Here is a 25,259-nt window from a genome sequence, read left to right on the forward strand (position 1 = left end):
ACCATCCCTTTCCCAACCCCATCCATCACATAAAAGTGTCAGAGAAAACACAGAAATAATAATAATTGCATAGCAAGTTTGAAGAAAGGGAACTCTTCAGATGCAAAAAAGATAAATCAAAAGCAAGTAATACTGAAGCCAAATATTACACGAGGCAAGACTATAGCCTTGGTGTATAAGATACACAAGGAACGTAACATAAATTTCAGGCAACGTACCATCTGCACGATGCAGGAGCCCAAAGCCAACAAATTATCATAAATGCAGACCAGAACCAGGGAAACCCATCAAGCCCCAGCAAAGGCAAATCCACAACCATTTCATAAGGCTGCCTACACAACTTAGAAGTATGGAATTCCCAAGATAAACAACTCCAAAGAATAAGAGTTCATCATAAAAATATATATATACGTACACAGTTCTCATAAAAAAAAATGATTTTAAGACTGGGAATTTTTATAGTATTCAAAGAGATAAAATGAAGGAATAAAAAGCAAAGTAATGGTACATTAAAATAACAACAAAAATAGGTGGACTGAAGAGGACCCAACTGGAAACAAAAAAATATGGTCACAAATAAACTCAATGGCATAGTAAAGAGACCTATAATACAAATGAAAATTGCTGAAACATCCTCTTAAATATTGTTGTGCAATCAAATATTTCTTTGATATCTCCAACTATGACTGAAAGCTGACTGAGGTGGAAAGCATTTAATTTCTTTCACACTGCAGAGTACCCAGCAAAATATTAAGCATATAAACATTCAACTTTTGCATAATAAAGTTAAGATGCCCAGAAACTATGGTATTCATGATGAAATCAAATTCTATATTCATAATAGGAAAAGGAGGTATGTTTTAAAAAAAAACATTCGAGACTGATATTGCAGATGTCCTCTCGTAAATGCATAGGTTACTTAAATTAAAATACCTCTGGTTTGACAGAGCAAAATATTTTTGTTAAAATAACAACTGTAAAAAAGTCTTTCAAAGTATAAAGAACCTTGAAATGTGCTACTTGAGTTGAGTCTTTAAACAAAATTCAAGAGGCAGAGAGGTACATAATATGCTTATTTATACTTTTGATAATGTACAAAGAAGTTAACAGGACCTGAAAACACAATTAAATGTGTAGTATTTTTCCAATTTAAGTAAAACTCTACGAAATACAGCAATAACAATGAAGACCAATCAAATCTTCAGACACCATAACTGATCCCAAGTAATTTCAGTCCTGTGCTGTTGTACTGTTCCAAAGCAGAAGCTGTTAAAGCTGTGTGTAGAGGATATGGCAGTGTGTGTGAGGGTCATCCAAAAAGGAAACTCCTCTATTTAGCTTCGCTGGAAAAACAAACCACATTTTTCTCAAAGCTTCCACTAGCAGTTTTTAAAAATGAACTACTGGTACTATTATCTTTTAAGATGGACGGAGAATTGATTACTTGTAACAGCACCATTAGTCCTCACTGAGAAAAAAGGTCTTTATATCAACTTAATTTTCTCTATAACTAACTTTTCTTGAGAGTGACTCTATGAAGTAACATACCTGTTTCTCTAATACAGATGTCCTCTCCATTTCTGCATGCTTTATCATGTTACGCATGTATTCCAATTGTTTTTCTAAAAGATTACATTTATTTTCTGCAGCTAACAGCTGAGATGTCAGCTCTAAAAAGAATTCATAAGAAAAGCAGAAATCAGCTCACTCGCAGAAGTTTTAGTTTTAAGAACCTGCTTAACATGAATCTACAGTATATATAATAAACATTTTCCAGTAGCTCTAGAAGCCTTTTCAGATGACCTAAGTCATTCTCTTTCTGTATGTTAGTCTAATCTGCCTTGAATTCTGACAGTAAATATAATACAGGACATCAGCACTTGTTCCACAAAATGCTCCCAAATATAAATGTAATTTTGTAGTGCTCGAAGACACTAAGCACTAGAAAACACTAATGTGGAATTTCTTTTAGAGTGATTTTACCATACTTATTTTGATAGTGTTTCATTTCTTTCATAATTAAACAAACCTTGATTGTGCTTTGATTCCTCATTCTTTGAATTCTCCCTTTCTTGTATCTGTTCATCCAGTACTTTCTTATATTCAATTGTTTCTTTAGACAAGGTTTTCACACTTTCTTCTGCCTGAATCCTTTCAAGTTCTAAACGTCGAATTTTATCTTGAAGATTCTTCAGAGCAGAAAATATAGCTGCCAAATACAAACATGGATACTATAATACATACGGAAAAAGTTCACTGAAAAAGAATAAACTCATCTAAATAAAAAATAAAATTGATGGAGGATCACTCTTTGGGAATTATCATCACATGGTAATTGTTTAAAAAACTCCATTTAAAGACATCTTTTGAGTCTCTGAAATGTGCTAGGTACTCAAGTAAAAAATGCCATGGTAAAAACATTTCAAAGATTTTATAAAATGGTAAAAATATTTAGCTAATCATACAAAATTCATAAACTGTCCCAAGGCACATTATTAACTATAAATATTTTGTTTTACTAATAGGATCACAAGCAGAATCCAATTATAGAGCTAAAATTAGTCAAGCACATAAAGGACTATTTCTTTTTGATCTCAAAAAAAACCCTAAGCACTCTGCCCCTCAAAAAGCTTTTGATTATAAAATAACACATATTCACTGTAAAAAGCACAGGAAAATACAACAAAGAAAAGAACTGATAATCCTAAGATAATGACTATCAATTTTGGTCATTTCTTTCAATCTTTTCCTATGTGTGTAACATAAATTGAGATCAAAATTGATCTAAGTGTTTTCACTTAGCATTATGGAACTGTGAGCATTCCCTCATGCAATCAGATAGACTTAAAAGATTATTTCCTTGTGACCAATTAGTAATTGAAAAACTAACTTACTGGATCAAAGAATATTCATATTTTATTTATTTATTTTTATTTTAAACATTTATTTATTTGGCCACAGACGGTCTTAGCTGTGGCACACGGGATCCTCGTTGTGGCATGCAGGATCTTTACTTGTGGCATGCGGGCTCTTAGTTGCGGCATGCAGGATCTAGTTCCCTGACCAGGGATTGAACCCGGCCCCCTGCATTGAGAGAGCAGAGTCTTAACCACCTAACCCGGCCCCCTGCATTGAGAGAGCAGAGTCTTAACCATTGTATCAAGTATCTTTTCCGACCACAACGCTATGAGACTAGATATCAATTACAGAAAAAGATCTGTAAAAAATACAAACATATGGAAGCTAAACAATACACTACTTAATAATGAAGTGATCACTGAAGAAATCAAAGAGGAAATTAAAAAAATACCTAGAAACAAATCACAATGGAGACACGACGACCCAAAATCTATGGGATGCAGCAAAAGCAGTTCTAAGAGGGAAGTTTATAGCAATAAAATCCTACCTTAAGAAACAGGAAACATCTCGAATAAACAACCTAATGTTGCACCTAAAGCAATTAGAGAAAGAAGAATAAAAAAACCCCAAAGTTAGCAGAAGGAAATAAATCATAAAAATCAGATTAAAAATAAATGAAAAAGAAATGAAGGAAACGATAGCAGAGATCAATAAAACTAAAAGCTGGTTCTTTCAGAAGATAAACAAAATTGATAAACCATTAGCCAGACTCACCAAGAAAAAAAGGGAGAAGACTCAAATCAATAGAATTAGAAATGAAAAAGGAGAAGTAACAACTAACACTGCAGAAATACAAAAGATCATGAGAGATTACTACAAGCAAATCTATGCCAATAAAATGGACAACCTGGAAGAAATGGACAAATTCTTGGAAAGGTACAACCTGCCAAGACTGAATCAGGAAGAAATAGAAAATATAAACAGACCAATCACAAGCACTGAAATTGAACTGTGATTAAAAATCTTCCAACAAACAAAAGCCCAGGATCAGATGGCTTCACAGGCAAATTCTATCAAACATTTAGAGAAGAGCTAACACCAATCCTTCTCAAACTCTTCCAAAATATAGCAGAGGGGGGAACACTCCCAAACTCATTCTATGAGGCCACCATCACCTTGATACCAAAACCAGACAAGGATGTCACAAAGAAGGAAAACTACAGGCCAATATCACTGATGAACATAGATGCAAAAATCCTCAACAAAATACTAGCAAACAGAATCCAACAGCACATTAAAAGGATCATACACCATGATCAAGTGGGGTTTATTCCAGGAATGCAAGGATTCTTCAATATATGCAAATCAATCAATGTGATAAACCATATTAACAAACTGAAGGAGAAAAACCACATGATCATTTCAATAGATGCAGAGAAAGCTTTCGACAAAATTCAACACCTATTTATGATAAAAACCCTGCAGAGGGGCTTCCCTGGTGGCGCAGTGGTTGAGAGTCCGCCTGCCGATGCAGGGGACACAGGTTCGTGCCCCGGTCCAGGAGGATCCCACATGCCGCGGAGCGGCTAGGCCCGTGAGCCATGGCCGCTGAGCCTGCGCGTCCGGAGCCTGTGCTCCGCAACGGGAGAGGCCACAACAGTGAGAGGCCCACGTACGGCAAAAAAAAAAAAAAAAAGAAAAAAACCCTGCAGAAAGTAGGCATAGAGGGAACTTTCCTCAACATAATAAAGGCCATATATGACAAACCAACAGCCAACATCGTCCTCAATGGTGAAAAACTGAAATCATTTCCACTAAGATCAGGAAAAAGACAAGGTTGCCCACTCTCACCACTCTTATTCAGCATAGTTTTGGAAGTTTTAGCCACAGCAATCAGAGAAGAAAAGGAAATAAAAGGAAACCAAATCTGAAAGAAGAAGTAAAGCTGTCACTGTTTGCAGATGACATGATACTATACATAGAGAATCCTAAAGATGCTACCAGAAAACTATTAGAGCTAATCAATGAATCTGGTAAAGTAGCAGGATACAAAATTAATGCACAGAAATCTCTGGCATTCCTATACACTACTGATGAAAAATCTGAAAGTGAAATCAAGAAAACACTCCCATTTACCACTGGAACAAAAAGAATAAAATATCTAGGAATAAACCTACCTAAGGAGACAAAAGACCTGTATGCAGAAAATTATAAGACACTGATGAAAGAAATTAAAGATGATACAAATAGATGGAGAGATATACCATGTTCCTGGATGGGAAGAATCAACATTGTGAAAATGACTCTACTACCCAAAGCAATCTACAGATTCAATGCAATCCCTATCAAACTACCACTGGTATTTTTCACAGAACTAGAACAAAAAATTTCACAATTTGTATGGAAACACAAAAGACCCCAAATAGCCAAAGCAATCTTGAGAACGAAAAACGGAGCTGGAGGAATCAGGCTCCCTGACTTCAGACTATACTACAAAGCTACAGTAATCAAGACAGTATGGTACTGGCACAAAAACAGAAAGATAGATCAATGGAACAGGATAGAAAGCCCAGAGATAAACCCAGGCACATATGGTCACCTTATCTTTGATAAAGGAGGCAGGAATGTACAGTGGAGAAAGGTGCTGGGAAAACTGGACAGGTACATGTAAAAGTATGAGATTAGATCACTCCCTAACACCATACACAAAAATAACTCAAAATGGATTAAAGACCTAAATGTAAGGCCAGAAACTACCAAACTCTTAGAGGAAAACATAGGCAGAACACTCTATCACATAAATCACAGCAAGATCCTTTTTGACCCACCTCCTAGAGAAATGGAAATAAAAACAAAAATAAACAAATGGGACCTAATGAAACTTCAAAGGTTTTGCACAGCAAAGGAAACCATAAGACCAAAAGACAACCCTCAGAATGGGAGAAAATACTTGCAAATGAAGCAACTGACAAAGGATTAATCTCCAAAATTTACAAGCAGCACATGCAGCTCAATAACAAAAAAACAAACAACCCAATCCAAAAATGGGCAGAAAACCTAAACAGACATTTATCCAAAGAAGATATACAGACTGCCAACAAACACATGAAAGAATGCTCAACATCATTAATCATTAGAGAAATGCAAATCAAAACCAATGAGATATCATCTCACACCAGTCAGAATGGCCATCACCAAAAAATCTAGAAACAATAAATGCTGAAGAGGGTGTGGAGAAAAGGGAACCCTCTTGCACTGTTGGTGGGAATGTAAATTGATACAGTCACTATGGAGAACAGTATGGAGGTTCCTTAAAAAACTACAAATAGAACTACCATATGACCCAGCAAATCCACTACTGGGCATATACCCTGAGAAAACCATAATTCAGAAAGAGTCATGTACCAAAATGTTCATTGCAGCTCTATTTACAATAGCCTGGAGATGGAAACAACTAAGTGTCCATCATCGGATGAATGGATAAAGAAGATGTGGCACATATATACAATGGAATATTACTCAGCCATAAAAAGAAACGAAATTGAGCTATTTGTAATGAGGTGGATAGACCTACAGTCTGTCATACAGAGTGAAGTAAGTCAGAAAGAGAAAGACAAATACCGTATGCTAACACATATACATGGAATTTAAGAAAAAAAAATGTCATGAAGAGCCTAGGGGTAAGACAGGAATAAAGACACAGACCTACTAGAGAATGGACTTGAGGATATGGGGAGGGGGAAGGGTAAGCTGTAACAAAGCGAGAGAGGCATGGACATATATACACTACCAAACGTAAGGTAGATAGCTAGTGGGAAGCAGCCGCACAGCACAGGGAGATCAGCTTGGTACTTTGTGACCGCCTGGAGGAGTGGGATAGGGAGGGTGGGAGGGTGGGAGACGCATATTTATACATATGTATATGTATACATGATTCACTTTGTTATAAAGCAGAAGCCAGCACACCATTGTAAAGCACTTATACTCCAATAAAGATGTAAAAAAAAAATGTAATAGAAAAAGAGAAAATTAATACATGCCATTTGAGTTGTTTTGCCTGTTTGAACCACTGAGTATTTACTAAACTTTGTAATAGCAAACATTTCTTGCATTCCTTCATTAAACTGTACCTAACAGTAAATGATTTTGCTAGTATTTTATTTTTGCATTTACAGTTATTACTGCAATTGGCTGGAACACTCTATTGTTTTTTGATACATCACCCACTATGATATTGCAGGGATATGCTAGATTAACGAAAAGACCCCAAAAGTATATGCTTTCCTTCACTGCATTCTGAAATGGCTAATATATCATGGAGATTGTTTATTTAAACATTTCTCAAAACTTATTCCCTAAAACTACTCGGGGCTAGAACCTTACCGAGACTTTGATAGTTTTAAGCATTTTTTTCTAGTCAACCCCCTCCCCCTCATTTCTGTTTAAAAATATTTTATTAAGACACCCAAATTTATTAACAGAGAACTGAACTTAATAGTCCTACAGTCATCTATCATATTCTCCTTATTTCTAAGTATATGAATAATTGATTTATGTTCTTTCCTTAAAATCTTAGCATTTCTTTAGAATCTTTCTCAGAAGTTCCTTGGAATCTTCAGCATTTTTATTTCAAAACAAAACAAAAGCCAAACATTACTTCTTTCTCCCACTTGTCTTAGCTCTATTGGTTCTTTAACAAACTTAAATTAATGCTTCGGTTTTCTTTTGCCAGTTTCACTGACAAATACTTGACATACATCAATGTATAAGTTTAAGGTGTCCAGCATGATGGGTTGATTTATATGTATTGTGAAATTAACACAGTAGGTTTAGTTAACTTCTATATCTCATATTCATACAGTAAAAATAAAAAGAAATTTCTCCTTGTGATAAGAACTCTTAGGATCTACTGTCTTGACAACTTTCCTATATATCATACAGCAGTGTTAACTACAATTATTTTCATTCTTTTCTTGATCGATAATGAAAGTATTTAAGATTATATGAATTTCCTTCCAAGTACTGCAATCCATAAGTTTAAGTATGTAATGCTTAACCGTTTTCTTTTGCAAAAAATCTGAATGCACATTAAGCAGGATTTAGGAAAAAACAGAAATGAAAAGGAAAACCAAGAGACCCACAATCCTATCATCTCAGTATAATGATTATAAACATTTTGTTGAAATCCTTCTGGATTTTTCTATGCTTTCATAAGTTAGTGAAATTATCCCTTTGCTAGCTGATATCACACTTATTGAAATATGAGTATTTCTCCATGTCAATCTGTAGATACATTTCTAGAATTCCATCCTTATACATACTTGTCTAGGAACTTTCTGTTCCACTGATTTCTAGTTCTGAACTGGCTCAAACCACACTTCCTATTTTTATAGCTCTATAATCTGTTATTAGTTGACATGGTGAGGCCATCCTTTATTTGAGTGAAGCCTTCTATTAGAAGAAAAAATGCAGCTCTCACACATCATTCTTTAAGTGATATTCACAATATTAAGAGTTTCCACTGAGGAACATTGCACAGCTCCATTTATTCAAGTCTTCAAGTATTCTCCTCACAGAGCACACAGAACAGGCCTAGGCTGATTTACCTCAGGTGACTTTTCTACCATGGCCTCCTTCCCAGGCCAGGTGGCTGAGCGATTCCAGTTCCTTTTCTCCAATTAGATTTGCAAAGGAAGCATTATTCCAGAAGCCACTTCACCTGGGCCTAAAGCTCTGTCTCCAGTTGCTACCTAGATTTAAAATCCCAACTTCTCCCCTTCTGTACCCCAATACCTAAATAAGGCTTATATCTAATACCAAGACTCCTCAGAGTGTCCCTGAGGCTTTTGGCCTTAAATTCATTTTATTTCTGGCACCTAGGTATTTCCCTTTCTTAATTTAAAGCTGGGTTTTATTTGTTATTATCATATGAAACTGCTGATATTTGTCTATGACAATTATTCTGACAGTAATACTGCCATCATCCTTTTTATTTGTTATGTTCCTAACATGTCTTTGCCAGCTTTTTACTTTTAATCTGTGTCATTCTGTTTGGCTTAAAAAGCATATACTGACTCGAGTTTTTCTTTTTCTTTTTAACATAATCAATGTCATCACATCTGATAAATGTCACCCTATTTTTTTCACTGTATTTTATTATTTCTAATTTTATTTCCTTGATTTTTATTATTATATTTTACTGTATGAAGTATAGCATACATCTTGGGAACTGTTTGTCTGGCTTATACATGTCTTTTCCTGGTAATTTCCTCTTACCTCAACATGGCTATAAATACAACTGATGTATTCCTTTAGTACCCTCTCACAAATATGGCCACAGCTGACTGACCCACAGGGATACCCAACTGAAGCCCAGACAATGGCTTTCTTCTTGGGACTTTTGGACTCTGGCCCCAAAAGCTGAAGCCAGAATTAGTTCAACTTAAAACTCAAGCTTTTAGTAGCCATGTTTCCTGATATGTGGAAAAGCTGTTCTGTGGCTAGAGAAAATGAAACTAGCTAGAAGAAGAATTTAAAAAATAGATGGGGAGAAAGTGTTGGTCATGTTTGAGTCCCTGGTTTCTAATGTTCTTTAAGTCCACCCGTATATCTGCCTTTCTGTTCTTGGTTGTTCAATCCTCCCTTGCATGTTTGTAAACCAAAAAGATTCTTTGCCAAAGCTAGTTCAGACTGGGAATGTCTATCACTTATAGCTAAGTTTTTATTAACTGCTCTTTGTTTTCTAAGTTTTTATTAAATAAATCCAGTACCATAAAGATGCAAAATGACTTTATTCTACCAAATGGCTAATATATATTTTAAAATATATAAACACATAAGTACATATGCACACACATCCCTGAATACATTTTCTATGTCAAAAATGAGATTCTGTATGAAAGGAAGTTCATGTACATTATATCTTCACTTTAAGAGTTACATTTGGCATAGTTTTTCAGCTTTATATTTAGTTTTCATACAAACATGCCTGCTTTATTGAGTTAAAAACATTCTAGGTGATGAAATGATGGATCTTACGTTTTTTGTTTTTCCTTAGAAAAGTATGTGAGTGAGCTCTTGCTTTTTTCTCCCTTCTACTGCCCTCACATCTATGAGGTCATGCACTGCTGCATTTATGTTCAAATAACCACATTACCTAGAAATTCCCTTGAGTGAAAAATATTCTATGTAGAAATGAAAAATGAGAGATTTTTAACTTCATATATTGGGAAGGTATACAGTGGGAAATACATTTCTAGAACAAGAAGCAAATTCAAACACTGAAAGATGGAAAAAAGTGACATACTAAAATACTGTACATATTTATTTTCACAAATAGACCTTCCACAGCAAACACTAGATTTAAAATTTTTATCCTCCTTACCCACAGTATCCCTGAACATACATTTCAAAATTAAATACATTTTGGTTAGTTGAGTAGGAGAGTGCAAATTGCCTCTGGAAAACTTAGCGTCAAAGATAGATACCGAGTTTTCCTTAAACTTTAATCATCTCTGAAATGTGAACTCCGTAGAGGGAAGAGACAACCTATTATTCATAATTCAAACGCCAATGCTACATATCATGTGTGGCACATAGTTGGTATGTAGATGTTTCAATAAACGTATCTAGGAAAGTCTCCATGATTATTCATCTAAAATATAAATTAGAAGACACGGCAGCAATCTCTTTCTAACTCTTAACCTAATAAAATTAAACCTCATCTTAGTAATTTATAATTCCTTCTTTCCCTAAGACAATCAGTGATTCCCCACCTTCACTGCATTTTCTGTACTACTTGGTGAGCTTTAAAAAATCCTAATGCCCAGAATATATCCCATACAAACAAAAACAAAAAACCCCAAAACCCCCAAACAAGCAAAAACCACCACAGAATATTTGGAATGAAAGGCAGGAGTCCAAGATCCTCAGGTGATTCTAATGTGCAAAGTTTGAAAACTTTCTAGTAACATCTAGAGCACGAAAAGAATGAAAGACTTTCTCCTCTTCTCAATCTAGCTTGTCATTCATTCAGAATTTGGGGTACATTAAGCCTAGCAGACCTCAGTATCATCTCATTAACAACAAAGTGGGGTCTATCTGTTATCTGGAATACTTCTATCACTAATTTATCAGCACAAGTTTGCTGCAGATTAAGGGGGGGGACATTGGGGGACCCAAATCACTAGTACACATCTTTAATTTCCCTAGTATTTTTCTGTCTTTGTAGTTCTCTACCCTTCTGACTATTCCCACTAATTTTAGTTCACTATTTAAACAGTGCTATTTTCCAAAACCCTTTCCCCCTCTACCTTCTTTCCAGAGAAACCCCTCCACACACATATAGCTTCATTTACTACCGTATCCCTGTTCATGTCTGAGTTCATTAGTGCAGAGTTCTTTTACACTTCACTTTTATTTTCATTTGCTTACTATTTCATCTCCACCTAACTCATAGGCATCTCAAATTTGATACAGCCAAAATTATATTATCTTTCCTTGAAATGTTCTAGCTTTCCTGTAATTTGTCCTAATCACACTACCATTCTCCACAATAGAAATTTTGGACGACTTCTTCACTGCCCACCAAACTATCCATAAATCTCTCCTTAATCAGTCTCCTGTTCTCTATCCCAACTGGCATTGCTTCAGTTTAGACTAATTTCTGACCTAAATTTCAGTTCAACATTTATAGAGCACATATGATGGGTAAGGCACTCTGCAAGATGAAGAAGAGAACATAAAAATAATTAGGATAGTCCTTGCTTTCAAGGAGCTATTGTCTAGTTTCTGGAGAGAGATACTACTATCTACTCTTCCCACACCTGGTGAAAAATATTTACATCAACAAAACATGACTCTGTATGTACTCAGAGTCTTTACTATGTTGGTTCTCAAAGCATGGGGCATGGCCCCATGGGGAGGTGTGGCTCATCACCAGGGTCTGTGAGATCAACACTATTTTCATTACACTACTAAGATTTTATTTACTCTTTTCACTGTGTTGACATTTGCAAAGATGATGCAAGAGCAATGTTGGGTAGAACTACTAATTTTAGCACAAATCAAAGAACTGGCACTAAACAATAATTTTGGCATTGTATTTGCCACAGCCACACTCAGTAAGAAAAAACAAAGCCGCTTGTTTGTTGGCCTCGATGAAGCAGTAAAAATCATTAAATCTCAAGACTTGAGTACACATCTACTTAATACTGTGTGATAAAATGGGAAGGATACATCTGTAAAGTACGTAACAAAGGACAATGGTCTTGATGCACAAATGTTTGACTTGTGAACTGAACAAAAAACAATTCCTTCAAAAGAACACCCTTTTTATTTGAAAGAACTTTTGTTAGACTATGACTATTCAGACTTAAGGTATTTAGTCATTTTCCTAATGAGCTTGTCCTGATTCTCAAATGACATGGGCCTTCAAAGAGCTGACAGTAATTGCTGCCAATGATAAAATTCAAGTGAAAGTTAAAATTCTAAAAAAAAAAAAGTTATCTGTTTTGTGAGCTTTATAGTTTCCCAATATAAAGGTTTTCTTCTATTGAGATCAAGTGATATTAACAAACGTAATCTTTTTGATATTGTATAAAGAAATGTCAAATTTTACAAGTGTGTATAAGTGAATACAATTAACAAGTCATGCATGGGTAAAAGAGCCATTCAAAGTTCAAAACAAACCAATGCATTTCAGTGGAATAGCACTCAAAAAAAAAAAAAAAAAAGGGTTTACAGGCTTGAACCTTGACTAACTTCTGGGAATTGGCTTTGGGAATGTTCTCTATGTTACTAACCGATAAGGTCGTTTTGTATGACTAGGGCACTGAATCCTGCTGCAGAAGTCTGCCTAGATTGTGTAAACAATATGTTTTATGGTGAATATCTTGACTGGCTGAGCAGGCACAAAGTGTCTGTGTGACCAATTCCAAATAAAAGCCCTTGTCTCTGAGCCTAGTTATGCAGTTTATTGCTGGAGGAAGAAGTGTGTTTTATGTGATCACAAGAAAAAACTTTGGAAGCCTGAATCTGGATTTCTCCAGATTCCACTGCAATAAACCACAGGTGTAATTACAACTGCTTCTGAATCTTAAATCCTTCTAGTTAATATGCAACCATGTAGGTGGTTCTGAGGTCCCAGATTATGAAAAACTCAGTAATGTTTCCATAATCCACACTGCAGCTAAATTTTAAGAAACTGTATTTGCCAAGCTGTGATGTAGTGTCAAAGAATAGCCACAAATTGTTGGAAAGGCTATTAAAATTTACTCATTTTCCAACTGCATATCTGTGTAAGGCCAGATTTTCTTTCCCACATACTTCAATCAGAACAATTTATCATCACAAGTGGAATGCAAAAGTAGATATGAGAGTTAAGCTGTCTTCTATTAAGCCAGAAATAAGAGATTTACACAGTGTAAAATAAAACAATGCCACTCTTTATAGTATGTTTTTTAAATTTGGAAAAATATTCTTTATTGAAATACTTATGTACACATGTAATGGGTTTCCTGGCCCCCAAAAAATTGAGAACCAATGCTTTAGAAGAACAGATGGGCAGTAAATTGTTATCAATACCTAACACAATAGCTATAACTTGACTATAACACTGGTCCTAATAACACTGAGTGTTCCAACACAAATTTGTAATAGATACGCCAAGATGTTTTTTCTCTCAGCTCTTAGGGGGATCAAGAGTAGCTTGGGACAGTAAAAGACCCCAGATTAGTTGCCACCAACCCCACCAGTTTATCTCAGTGTGCTATATATGTATTACTATTTTATTGTCCATATGTACTATGGTATGTGAAAGGTTGGAAAGCACTGGCCTAGTAGAACCACCTTGTAGCTACTTACCTTGTTTCAAACATCCAAGCCATTCTTCACATTACTATCATGTGAAATGTACTGAACAAGTGACATGACCTATAGGTTATACTGAAAATCTTTGGAATGATGTTACCATTATTTTAAAGGACTCTCTAGAAACATTAGTACATTTTTTGATGTCAGTAATAATTTCGAATTTCTTGTTCATTTCTTTTCTAACTGAAGTTCAAAATTAATATGAGAATTACAAGAAGCACAGTTTATCTCATTCCATGGCATTAGTCAAATTATATTTTCAAAGTCATTTTCCGATAGTGAAGTGAAATGGTAATTTATCAATGAAAATGTTAAACCATAACTAAACTAAAAAAAACAAGTTTTTCCCCCTAAAGTATTAGTGAGAAAAAAACATTTACTAAGTATAAAAGAAAAAGTTTATCATGGCAAGTATCTATTCAAAATAAGCCTTCATTCATTCAGTAAATATTTGAGGGTTCACTGAACAAATCAGGGAAAAAGTGGGAAGAGAAAATGGTTTTGATACTGCATATGTTAAAGTAATCATCTTTGAGATTTTCTTCATCAGTTAATTTTGAATATACCTACCTTATACAGTTTTCCTGAGAGGATGAAATGAAATATATTTGCTATGTCTGAAATGTTACTGCATTTCATTCCTTTCATTCTTTTTTTAAAGTTGTGTTTAATCAGTAGTGTGGCAATTATATTTACTAATGATTTTCTAGATAAAAGAAGTGTTATATTTTAGCCACATATGGGTTAAACAGCTGTTTGTAAATTAGTTTAGGAACCCTTTTGTTTCAATTGGGAAATGCATTGCAAATATCTTAAAAATCAATCTCAGAATAACACTGGTTTGTAAACTGTGTACTGGCTGTATAATAAAATACTAGGTAGGTAACGATATCTAAGTATACTTACCAATGTAAATCCTAGCCTGTAATGGGACATTAAAAGTGTTTGCTGAAATAAATTTAACACGAGGCCTTTAAAAATTTCTTTTAAGTGTCTTTTAAGAATTTCAATAGGTGATACTCAATTTACTAACTAGAAATATCTTATTCATAAGATACTGTATCTCAAAGATGATGATAAAGAAAATACTGATTAATTTAACGGTTAATAAAACAATTGATAAAGTGCTACTCATCAGAATACAGCAGGTAAAGACTGGCAATTCAGAAAAATAACAAAAGTTGTGTAACTTTCAAACAACATAGGTTAAAAAAGCAAAACACAAATAACTGAAGCCCACAGTGGAGCAAAAATCAGTTAAATTTTAGTAATGATTTCTTTTAAAAAAATAAGCACACACAAAAACATGCAAGAGTTCTAGCAGGAACATAAGGTCTAAGAATTAGATACTAATCCTATCACGATTTTTCATCTAGTTTTGATCTTTACATTGATCTTTACGTCGATCTAAAGACTTTTTTTAAAGTTCAGAGAAAAGCAAATTACTAAAGAATCATGAATAAGAAAAATTAAATGGGGCAGATTTATTCACAAAGCAAAGGTTAGCAAGTGTTTAACCTAGTGTGTTAGCAATAAAGCTAAATTCTGCCTGTGAGTAATTTGTGGTTTTCAGGAAAATGAGAAAGGGCAGAAAAAAGGAGAGGAAGAAGAAAGTAAAGGAGAAAAAATAATGTGGAAGACAGTAAATAAGCTTCTTTTATTCCTTCAGAACATGGTGTTATGAACTGTGTAGCAATGCCCCAAGATAATCATTATGATCCATTATACTTTTACAGCGTTTCTGGTATCAATCCAATGATACTTACTTTCAGTATAGGATGGATAGACACAGAAACCACCACCCCTCGCCCCAGACAAAAAAGTAAAGGCTATGAGGTATGACCAAAGGACCAAGAGAGTTCAGAAGAGACATCTGAAGACAGCAAAGAGAGGTATGTGTTGAGGAAGCTGGTAGAAAAGAAGACTGCTATGAAGAAATAATATACAATCCAGGCTTTAGAGAAAAGAGTATAATTTTCACCGTGGCTGGTGTGGTAGGCAAAACAGACACTCAAAGATGCCTATGTCCTAATCCTAGAATCCCTGAAAACCTGTTATATGGTAAAAAGCATTTTGGGAGATGTAATTAAAGCTATGGACCTTACAGATAGGGAAATTATATCTGATTATTTGACTGGGCTCAATCTAACTAAAATACATGAACCCTTAAAAGCTGACAATTTTCTCTGGCTGTAATTAGAAAGAAGCAGTGGGAGAAGTCAGAGAAATTTGAAGCATGAGAGAGACATGACCCACCATTCCTGTAGGGGACCATAAGAAAAGCACGAGAATGCAGACAGATTCTAGGAGCAAAGACTGGTGCTGACTGAAGGTCGGCAAGACAATGGAACCTCAGTTCTACAACCACAGGGAACTGAATTTGGCCAAGAATCTGAATGAGTTAGCAACAGGTTCTTTCCTAGACTCTCCAGTAAGGAATGCAGTCCAGTCAACACTGTGATTTCAGGAGCCTAAATAGAGTACCTTGCTAGTCCTACAGATAATACATTTTGGTTATTTAAGACTGCGAAGTTTGTAGTAATTTGTTAAGGCAGCAAGAAAACTAATACAGATGGCAAGTTTCAGGAACAACTATATTTCAAAGCAGCCAAAGCAAAGGATGTGTGGGTAAGTAAGAATGGAAGAGTGGCTAGGGATGAAGCTGGTAAAGCAGGTAGAGCCTAAGTTATAGAAAATCTAAGACTTCATTATTTAAGCCATGGAGAGGTGCTGAAACTTTTCTTTACAGTGGGAGAGATGAGTAACAGCAAATGGCAGCAATGTTGTTAACTGGGGATGAGAGGGAGACCAAGGCAGAGAAATTGGTTAAAAGTGTATTACAATTATCTATGCAATAGATGATGAGAGCCTGAACCAAACCAATGAGAATGAAGAGACAGAGAAAACCTGTAAGTTTTGGGGATATTTCAGAAGCAAAACACAAGTCTTGGTTCCTGAGTGATGCTGGAAATGACAGAACAGTCCTAGATGACTCAAAGTTACATAGTCTTGATGATCAGGTGGATGATGATGTCTAATAATCAAGGAACAAAAGAAAGGCATTATATTTTGAGGAGGTTAAAAACAGGAAGGGGGGTTTCCCTGGCAGCACAGTGGTTGAGAGTCCGCCTGCCGATGCAGGGGACACGGGTTCGTGCCCCGGTCTGGGAAGATCCCACATGCCGCGGAGCAGCTGGGCCCGTGAGCCATGGCCGCTGAGCCTGCGCATCCGGAGCCTGTGCTCCACAATGGGAGAGGCCACAGCAGTGGGAGGCCCGTGTACTGCCAAAAAAAAAAAAAATTAAAAACAGGAAGGGGGAAGTATACTCTCCTCCTCTAATTTTACAATAAACGGAAGACACAATTAAGAGTTTTTAAGCAGTGAATAAACACACAAAAGAAACCTCCATTTTGTTAGGCTCTATTACCTCTGCTGTTGCTTTCTGGATAGGCAAATGTAGGCTTATTTGGGGAACGTCGCAGATCACTATTAAGGAAAGGCTTATCAGGTGGATATATTACATATGAAGATGAGCAATCGTGACCCATATTTCCATTAGACTTTGATGGTTCTGCTAAGATGTTCTGAAAAATAAAAATACAGAAATTACCTTTCAAAATTTTAAACCACAAATAGCATGTGTATATATACATATGTTCCACTGATGGAGGCAAAAACTAAAGTCCATTGACCAAACACAACAGAATTCAATCATTACTTGAAAATAATAAAACTTTTAAAGCATTTCATATGTCTAAATGTAGCCATATGCCAAATACTATAAAAAGGAAATAATGTTCACACAACTTGAATACAAATGCTGCAGAGATACTTAAATATGGTACTCACAATGAATATTGTGAGTATAGTTTAATTAATTAGTTTATTAGAAAATAAATTAGTCTAATTTATTAATATAGTTTATTTTAAAAATATGTACCGTAAGATATATATTCAGAAAAGTAAATATTATCTTTTTACAGTATCAGAAACTGCTAGAAAATGACTAAATTAATCTTTCCCCAATCAACTACACAATTCCTGAGTATCTATCAAATGTCCAAAACTCTGGGGTATATAGAAAGAAAATAAGGCATATTCCTTGTCTCAAAAATTTTACATTTAGTTAGGGGGAAAAAAGGAAGAAGCCATTAGAAAACATTAAAGCTTATCGAACACATAAATGTAAAACTTTATTTCCACACACACACCATTCTGCATTTGTCATACTGTTCAATTTGGGATTACATTCCACATGATAATTTTCAGTGCAGGGGATGCTAACTGTTTTGCTTTTTGTAGGTGACTTCCTTTTGGTAGAAAGACCTAGAGTGGGAAAAGCTCAGGTGGAAGATATGACTGCTAGCTGCTCAAAACGCTCAGACATCCATTTTTCTTATTCAAATAGCCACAGTAAACTAGGTTCTCAACTCTTACCTTTGGGGAACTATATAGTACCAGAATATATACCAGAATAGTACCAGAATATATCTGACTATAAAGTACCAGAATAACCTGTGTCCAGAAAACTAAAAAGGAACAATGAATATTTACAATACAGTAAACCGCCTCCTGGAATAAAACGCCATCAAAAACCATATTGTATCTAAATCTTATTAAAAATTGAAGACTATATTTCCATGTTAAAAACCATGCAATTTTCCAGTTGATTTAAGAAAGCAAATACAAAACATACACTATGGCTGTGAAAACTAAAAGAGCTTGGAAAGGGTAGGAGGTAAGTCTCAAAAGCAGTACTTAAATCCATGCTACTCTACTGTGAAACGTGTGTTCACATGCAACAAGGACTAATAGTTGGCATTTTTTCAACTTTTGGGCAAACTGACATCAAGTTTTGGAGGTGGCTAGAAAATAGGGTGTTTTTCAATTCTTAAAATATATAATACTGCCAAAGCTCTTGCAAAACACCATGCATAATCAACCATATAGCTTAACTTTAAATACTGTTCTTCACAGAGTACCTCATGTCTCCATACAACCTACTAGAATCCTATCATTTAACAACTACCATTCAAAGAACAATGGTTAGGGAGCATTTAACATATCTATGAACATAAACCATGAGCAAATTCACTTATAATTTTCAAAAGGAATTGTATTAGTATTAGCAAACACTGCACAGATATTAACAGAAGGATTATGCATAAATAATTTACCAAAACCCAAAAGAAAAAAAAACAAAACACCCAATCAAGAAATAAGAACAAACCATCTTTGCTAAATTCATTGCCTGCTAGCTCTCGTAAAATGAACAGTTCAATATTTGTCTTTCAACAAAATTTGTTACGTATACATCATCAAAATACTGCTTGGGTCAGTTGACAAATTAAGAAAAGTCTTAATATAAAAATGCAAGTTATAATGAGACTTTTTTTTGAACAGTAATTCTAAATATATTCCATTTTCTAAGTCAGTCACCTCATTTTGAATGTCAGGGTTTAAGCAATGAAAGCCATTGTTAACTATAAATGTTTTGGATCAATGTCCTCATTTGCTGCCAGAAATCTGAAGCAAAGAACAGGAACAATACATAAATCAACCCAAAGCAAAAGGAAGAAAGAAAACAAAATGGCTTTATAAAAATTATTTACAAGAACTATTTTGAAATAAAATTAAACCAAGAAATAAGAAACTGATAACTCAATTAAGTACACATAGTGTCTATTAAAAATTGTAGCGGATAAAATGTGGTACCTACATACGATATTATTCAGCCTTAAAAAGGAGGGAAATCCCACCATGTGCTACATAATGGATGAACCTTGAGGATATTATGCTTAGTGAAATAAGCCTGTCACAAAAAGACAAATATTTTATGATTCCACTTACACGAGGTAAAGTAGTTAAATTCATAGAAACAAAGTAGAAATATGGTGGTTACCAGGGGCTGGGGGGAGGTTGCAAAGGGGAGTTGTTTAATAGAGTTTCCGTTTTGCAAGATGAAAAAGTTCTGGAGATCTGTTTCACAACAATGTGAATATGTTTAATACTACTGAACTGTACATTTAAAAATGGTTAAGATGATAAAGTACTAGGTAAACAACTAAAGATAATAAGAAAATAGTGAGTTGTCACACCAACCTGACCTCCAGTAGAATCAGGGCAATCATATTCTATGTGATTAACTGAAAAATTAACTAGCTTTCAAAAGAGAACCCACAAACCTACTTGCATCTATTCTCACACACATAACACAGGGAATGAGCTTTGTATAACAGACCTATCTCCACTTACCTACTCAGTCTTGGTTGTCCTTTCTAAAGGACATGGTATCCCTCCAGATGCCATCTATTTCTCCCTCCCTACTAGACCTTGCACACTGCCATTTGGAAAGAAAGGAAGGGAGGGAAGGAAAGAAAGGGAGAGAAAGAGGGAGGGAGGAAGGGAGAAAGGAGAGAAAGGAAGGAGGAAAGGAAGGGAGGGAAGAGACAGCAGGGAACAGAGAAAGCGGAGGGAGGTGAGGAAGGAAGGAAAGACAGACTTTTCTGAACTTTAGGGACTCCTCTCCAGCTCCTGTCTCATTTCTCAGCTTTTATAACGAAGTCCCTCAAAATACTTGTTTGTAATTGCTGCCACTTCTTAATCACCTTCCCTTTTAATCCCCTCCAGACTTCAATCCTCACCAATTCAGAGAAACAGCTCTTCAAGTTCACCAGTGACTTTTACAGGGCTGAACTCAGTGACCTCCCAGAAGCATGTGATACAGCAGATCACTTCATCCCAATACTTCCTTCAGTGGATGGAACACCACAATCGGATTTTTCCTTCTAACACCCAGGCGTCTCCCTCAGAATCTCCTGGGCTCTCTCTCCTTCCTCTTTCTAAATGCTGGAGGTTCCCTAAAGCTTAGTCCTTCCTCCTCTTGTCTTCATCTACATGGATACCTTTGATGATCTCATCAACTCTCAGGGCTTTCAAAAAGCCTCTATCTGCTGATAACTTTCAAGTTTAAATATGTTATATATAGCTCTCCCTCTTGAAATTCTATATTCAAATCAACCTTCCTACTCGCTGTCTCCACTTGGATGTCAATATGAGGACCCCAAACTTAACATGTCTATAACCAAATTCTTGAATCTATTTCCCAAACCAACTCCTCAAAGCATACCACAATAATTGGCACCACCACCTACCCAGCTGCTCAGGCCAAAACCCTTGCACGAGTCATTTCTCATACACATCTCACATCCAATCTTTCAGTATACCTGGCTGGGTCTCTGTCTTTACCATGTATACAGAAAGTCTTCAACTTCTCATCAATTCCACTAATTCCCTGCTTGACACCACTGTGATCTTTTTGTCTGGACTACCATAATAGCCTCCTAACCACTTCTGTCGAGGTCCCCCAGTCTGTTCTCCAAACAGTAGGTGTTATGATTCTTTAATAATTCAAGTAATGCCCCTAATCAGAACCTTCCAATGGCTTTCCATCCCAGAATAAAAACCAAAATTCTTACCATGATCCCACATTAACTGACCCCAGGCTAACCCTGACCTCATCCCTTACCAGTCTCTCTCCACCCCACCCCCATATTTTCCAGCCATACTGACCAACTTTTGGATTTCTAAAATGCACAGTACACTGTTCTCATTTGCTATATTTACTCTGCCTGGAAAGCTCCCTTCCTCCCACTACTCAGTTATCTACTCAAAAGTTTGTCAGTGAGGTTTTCCCTGACTACCCTATCTAAAGTAGCACCTTTTGTCACTCTATCTCCTTACCCTTTTAAGAAACACTATTTCTACCTGATATATTTATCATCTCTATGCCCTGTGGAAAAATTAAAAATATATTTAGTTTTTGTCCCTGAAAGAGGTTTAAAAACTCTCAGAATTTTTAGTGATAGGAGTGTCTTTGTTATGGTAATAGTGGGGGCCCTGGATAGCTTTAGGATGAGTGCAGATAGCCAGAAAAACCTACCAGGCGATTAGAGGGTTAGAAATTTCAGTCCCACCCCGTGCCCTCAAGAGAAGGAAGAGGGGCTAGAGATTGAGCTCACTCACCAATGGCTAATGATTTAGTCAATCCTACCCACATAATGAAACCTCCCTAAAAAACTCTTTGTTCAATGAGGTCCCAGGAGTGTCCAGATTGGTCATGGAAGTCCCTTTACATCTTACCCTGTGTGTCTCTTCCATTTGGTGGTTCTGGAGTTGTATTCTTTATAAGAAAAAGTTTAATAAAAGTTTTAATTGTAAGTGTAGTGTTTTCCTGAGTTCTGTGAGTCACTGTAGCAAATTACTGAACGTGGCGGGGGAAGAGTCAGAACTCCTTAATCTACCGTTGGCTGGGCAGAAGTACAGCTTCCTTGGGGACATCTGGGACTTGCAGGTGGCAACTGAAATGGGGGTAGTCTTGTGGGACCTAGTGTCTTAACCTGTGGTGTTTGCACTATCTCTAGGTAGTGTCAGAATTGAATGGTAGGACACCCAGTTGGCATGGAAAAATTGCATGTTGGAAGAATACAGTCACCCCATTAAGGGTTTAAGTTCCAAAAAGACAATAAATATGTTTAATAAATCTGTTGAACGAATTAATTATATAAATGTTACAAAACAGGAAAACTGCATAATGCTTATAAAACTGAATAATCCTATTCAATAAAGTTACTATAATCTCTTAGAAGACAAAAGCTTTTGGTTTCTTTTGTACCAAATAATAGCACAAATGTCATAGGGAGGCTGTGTAGAAAGAGTTAACATCGCAGACTCAAGGTCTGCCTGCAAGGTTAGTTCTTGGCTGGTATTTCGGAACTTGAATTTTGGGAAGGTTCCAAATATTGTCACCATTAGAGTTAGGGGTCCCCAAGACCATCCTCGGGTTCAATGATTTGCTTGAAGAACTGACAAAACTCAGCACAGAGTTATACTTACAGCTATGATTTCTTACAACAAAAGGATACAAAGCAAAATCAGAAAAGGGAAAAGCTACAAGAGATCAGGCACAAGCTTTGAAAATTCCTCTCCAGGTAGAGTCATACAGGATGTGCTTAATTCCTCGAGCAACTAATAGAGACAGCTGTGTCAAGTGGCGTCTACTAAGGAAGCTCTTTAGACTCAGTGGCCAAGGTTTTTATTTGAGGCTGGTTATATTCCTGACTCCCAGAAGGAAAACAGGTGTTCAACATTGTTTGCATGAACAGTTTAAGCACAATAAGCCACTCTTTCCTGATTTATGTTAAAGTTCTAGATCTGTGTAGGAAACTGTTTACCACTCAAGTTCACAGATGCCAATGAAGAGCTAACCTTGCAAACAGCCCTTTCTAAAAATAACAAGTCATCTGGAATTATGGAAGATTTCAAGAGAGAATTATTTTCTGTCTTCAATGCCATATGCATCCAACCATGGTACCTGAGAACTATGGAAGGGCAAAGGATCCTTTAAGCATACTGTTTATGCTATCTTCTTTCATATTAATACTAAAAACAATCCATAAACCTCAAACTTACCTTGCACTTTACAACCTACACTTTCATTATCTGGGTTGATCTTTACAACATTCCTGACAAGTAAGCAAGTAAGAAAGTATCTCCACTTTATAGTTCAGGAAAATATACTTGGATTTATTTTCAGAACAATGAACATGGTATCTTAGATTTGTTAGCACATTGTTTTCTCTAAGCACACTCATATTCTCCTTTAATTATCACAAGAACCCTATGAAGCAAGCATAGCAAATATTACTGTCCCCATTTTGTAGGTGAAAAAAGAGACTAAGAAAACATAAACCATTTGCTTCAGGTTTCACAGCTACTAAGGAGCCCAAGTCCAGCTCCTAATCCAGTCCTCTTTCCAAATATTTTTCCGACTAAAATGATATGATTCTAGGAAAAATTTTCAGGATTAAAGGCAAAATGTTTAACCTGACCACTTTCTTTCCTGGTAGCTTTAGTTGTTAGGGCAAACATCCTACTTAGGAACACTTATAACTCAAATATTTATTTTTTATTTATTTATTTATATTTTAAAAAGACTATTGATTGATTGATTGAGGCATGCAAGCTCTTCGTTGTGGTGCCTGGGCTTCTCTCTACCTGTGGCGTGTGGGTTTTCTCTTTTTCTCTCTCTAGTTTGGCGCATGGGCTCCAGGGTGTGTGGGCTCCGTAGTCTGCGGCACCCAGGCTCTCTCCTTGAGGCACGTGAGCTCAGCAGTTGTGGCGCGTGGCCTCAGCTGCCCCACAGCATGTGGGATCTTAGTTCCCCGACCAGAGATCAAACCCATGTCCCCTGCATTGGAAGGCAGATTCTTTACCACTGGACTACCAAGGAAGTCCCCTCAAATATTTATTAAACGTCTCTGTGTGTGACACTGTGTTAAGTGTGAAGGATGATAAAAAATGTACTATTACTTGCCTTCTTTTCAAATGTAATGTGCAACACAGCTGGAAGAAATAAAAATCAGGTACATAAAAATTTAAATACCATTTAGCAGACCATACACAAATACATAGAAAAGATAAAGCAGTATGACCAATGCGGGGTTATTCCAGGAATCTAAAACTGTGTGAACATTAGGAACATCTTTTGATGCAATCCATCCCATTAAAGTGAAAATCCATATGAACAACAAATGCAAAAGAGTAGTCAATAAAATTTAATATCTAGCCATTATTAAATAACTTTTTTCTTATGGTAATTAGAAAATTTACCAAAAAAATGGGAACATATTTAATGGTGCAAAATTTAAAACATCCCTTTAAAATTCAGGAACAAGGCAAAGATTATCTACAAGACAACTTCTTGTCAATGTTGTGCTGTTATTTCCTAGCCTGCACATTAAGATAATGAAAAGAAATAACAGATGTTAAAACTGTAAAGGAAGAATCCAAACTTCACTTATTATGACTGTCTCAACAGAGAATACCAAGAACCCTCAATTATTAGAACTGGAGTTTAGGAAAGTTTCTGAGTAAAATTAATATGCAATAATCAATAATAATTCTATATACTAGTTAGAAAATGCAACTTATGAAAAATAAAAAATAAAGTAACTAGAAATAAATTTAATAAATATACAAGACCTGAAACTATAAAACTTTACTGAAAAATGTTCAAATAAATGTTACTCCAAAAAACTGGAATAACATGTTCAGATAGCTCAATATCCTAAAGATATCAGTTATTCCCAAAATGAACTAGAAATTCAAATCAATTTCAATCAAAATTCCAATACAAGATTCTAGAATTTCTACTGAAGAACAGCAGAGGACCAAGAATAGCTACCATTTCTTCTGAGGAACAAGGAAGATAGTTGGCCTCTCAGACCAAAAAAGAAAAAGGAAAGCATTAAGACAACGAGTATAGAAAAATACATCAGTGGAACAAAGAGCCCAGTAACATGTTCATACACATATGGAAATTAATATACTTACAGCTGGAACTGTAAACCACTGAGGAAAGGATGAGTTTAAACAATGCTGAAATGCGTATCATAAATAAATAAAACATCCCTACCTCATAAGCACACAAATTAATTTCAAGCAAATAAAAGACAATAGGCCCCAA

General features: G+C 35.7%; 1 protein-coding gene across 2 annotated transcripts in view; it reads right to left on the reverse strand.

The window, feature by feature from the left end:
- Window positions 1-25,259, reverse strand: part of CEP57 (centrosomal protein 57) — a 52,652-nt gene that overhangs the window by 22,779 nt on the left and 4,614 nt on the right. The window contains exons 1-4 of one of the 2 annotated variants that reach the window (XM_082845206.1): window positions 19,452-19,535; window positions 17,160-17,316; window positions 2,030-2,209; window positions 1,549-1,670 (exon numbers count right to left, since the gene is read on the reverse strand). In XM_082845206.1, the coding sequence (XP_082701332.1) occupies window positions 1,549-1,670; window positions 2,030-2,209; window positions 17,160-17,280 (423 nt within the window). In that variant the 5' untranslated portion in view covers window positions 17,281-17,316; window positions 19,452-19,535. Of the gene's footprint in view, window positions 1-1,548; window positions 1,671-2,029; window positions 2,210-17,159; window positions 17,317-19,451; window positions 19,536-25,259 lie in introns of those variants that run through there. The other variant, XM_082845205.1, reaches the window with a different exon arrangement.

The sequence above is a fragment of the Leucopleurus acutus genome, assembly GCF_964270905.1.
Source record: "Leucopleurus acutus genome assembly, chromosome: 8".
Classification (NCBI taxonomy): domain Eukaryota; kingdom Metazoa; phylum Chordata; class Mammalia; order Artiodactyla; family Delphinidae; genus Leucopleurus; species Leucopleurus acutus.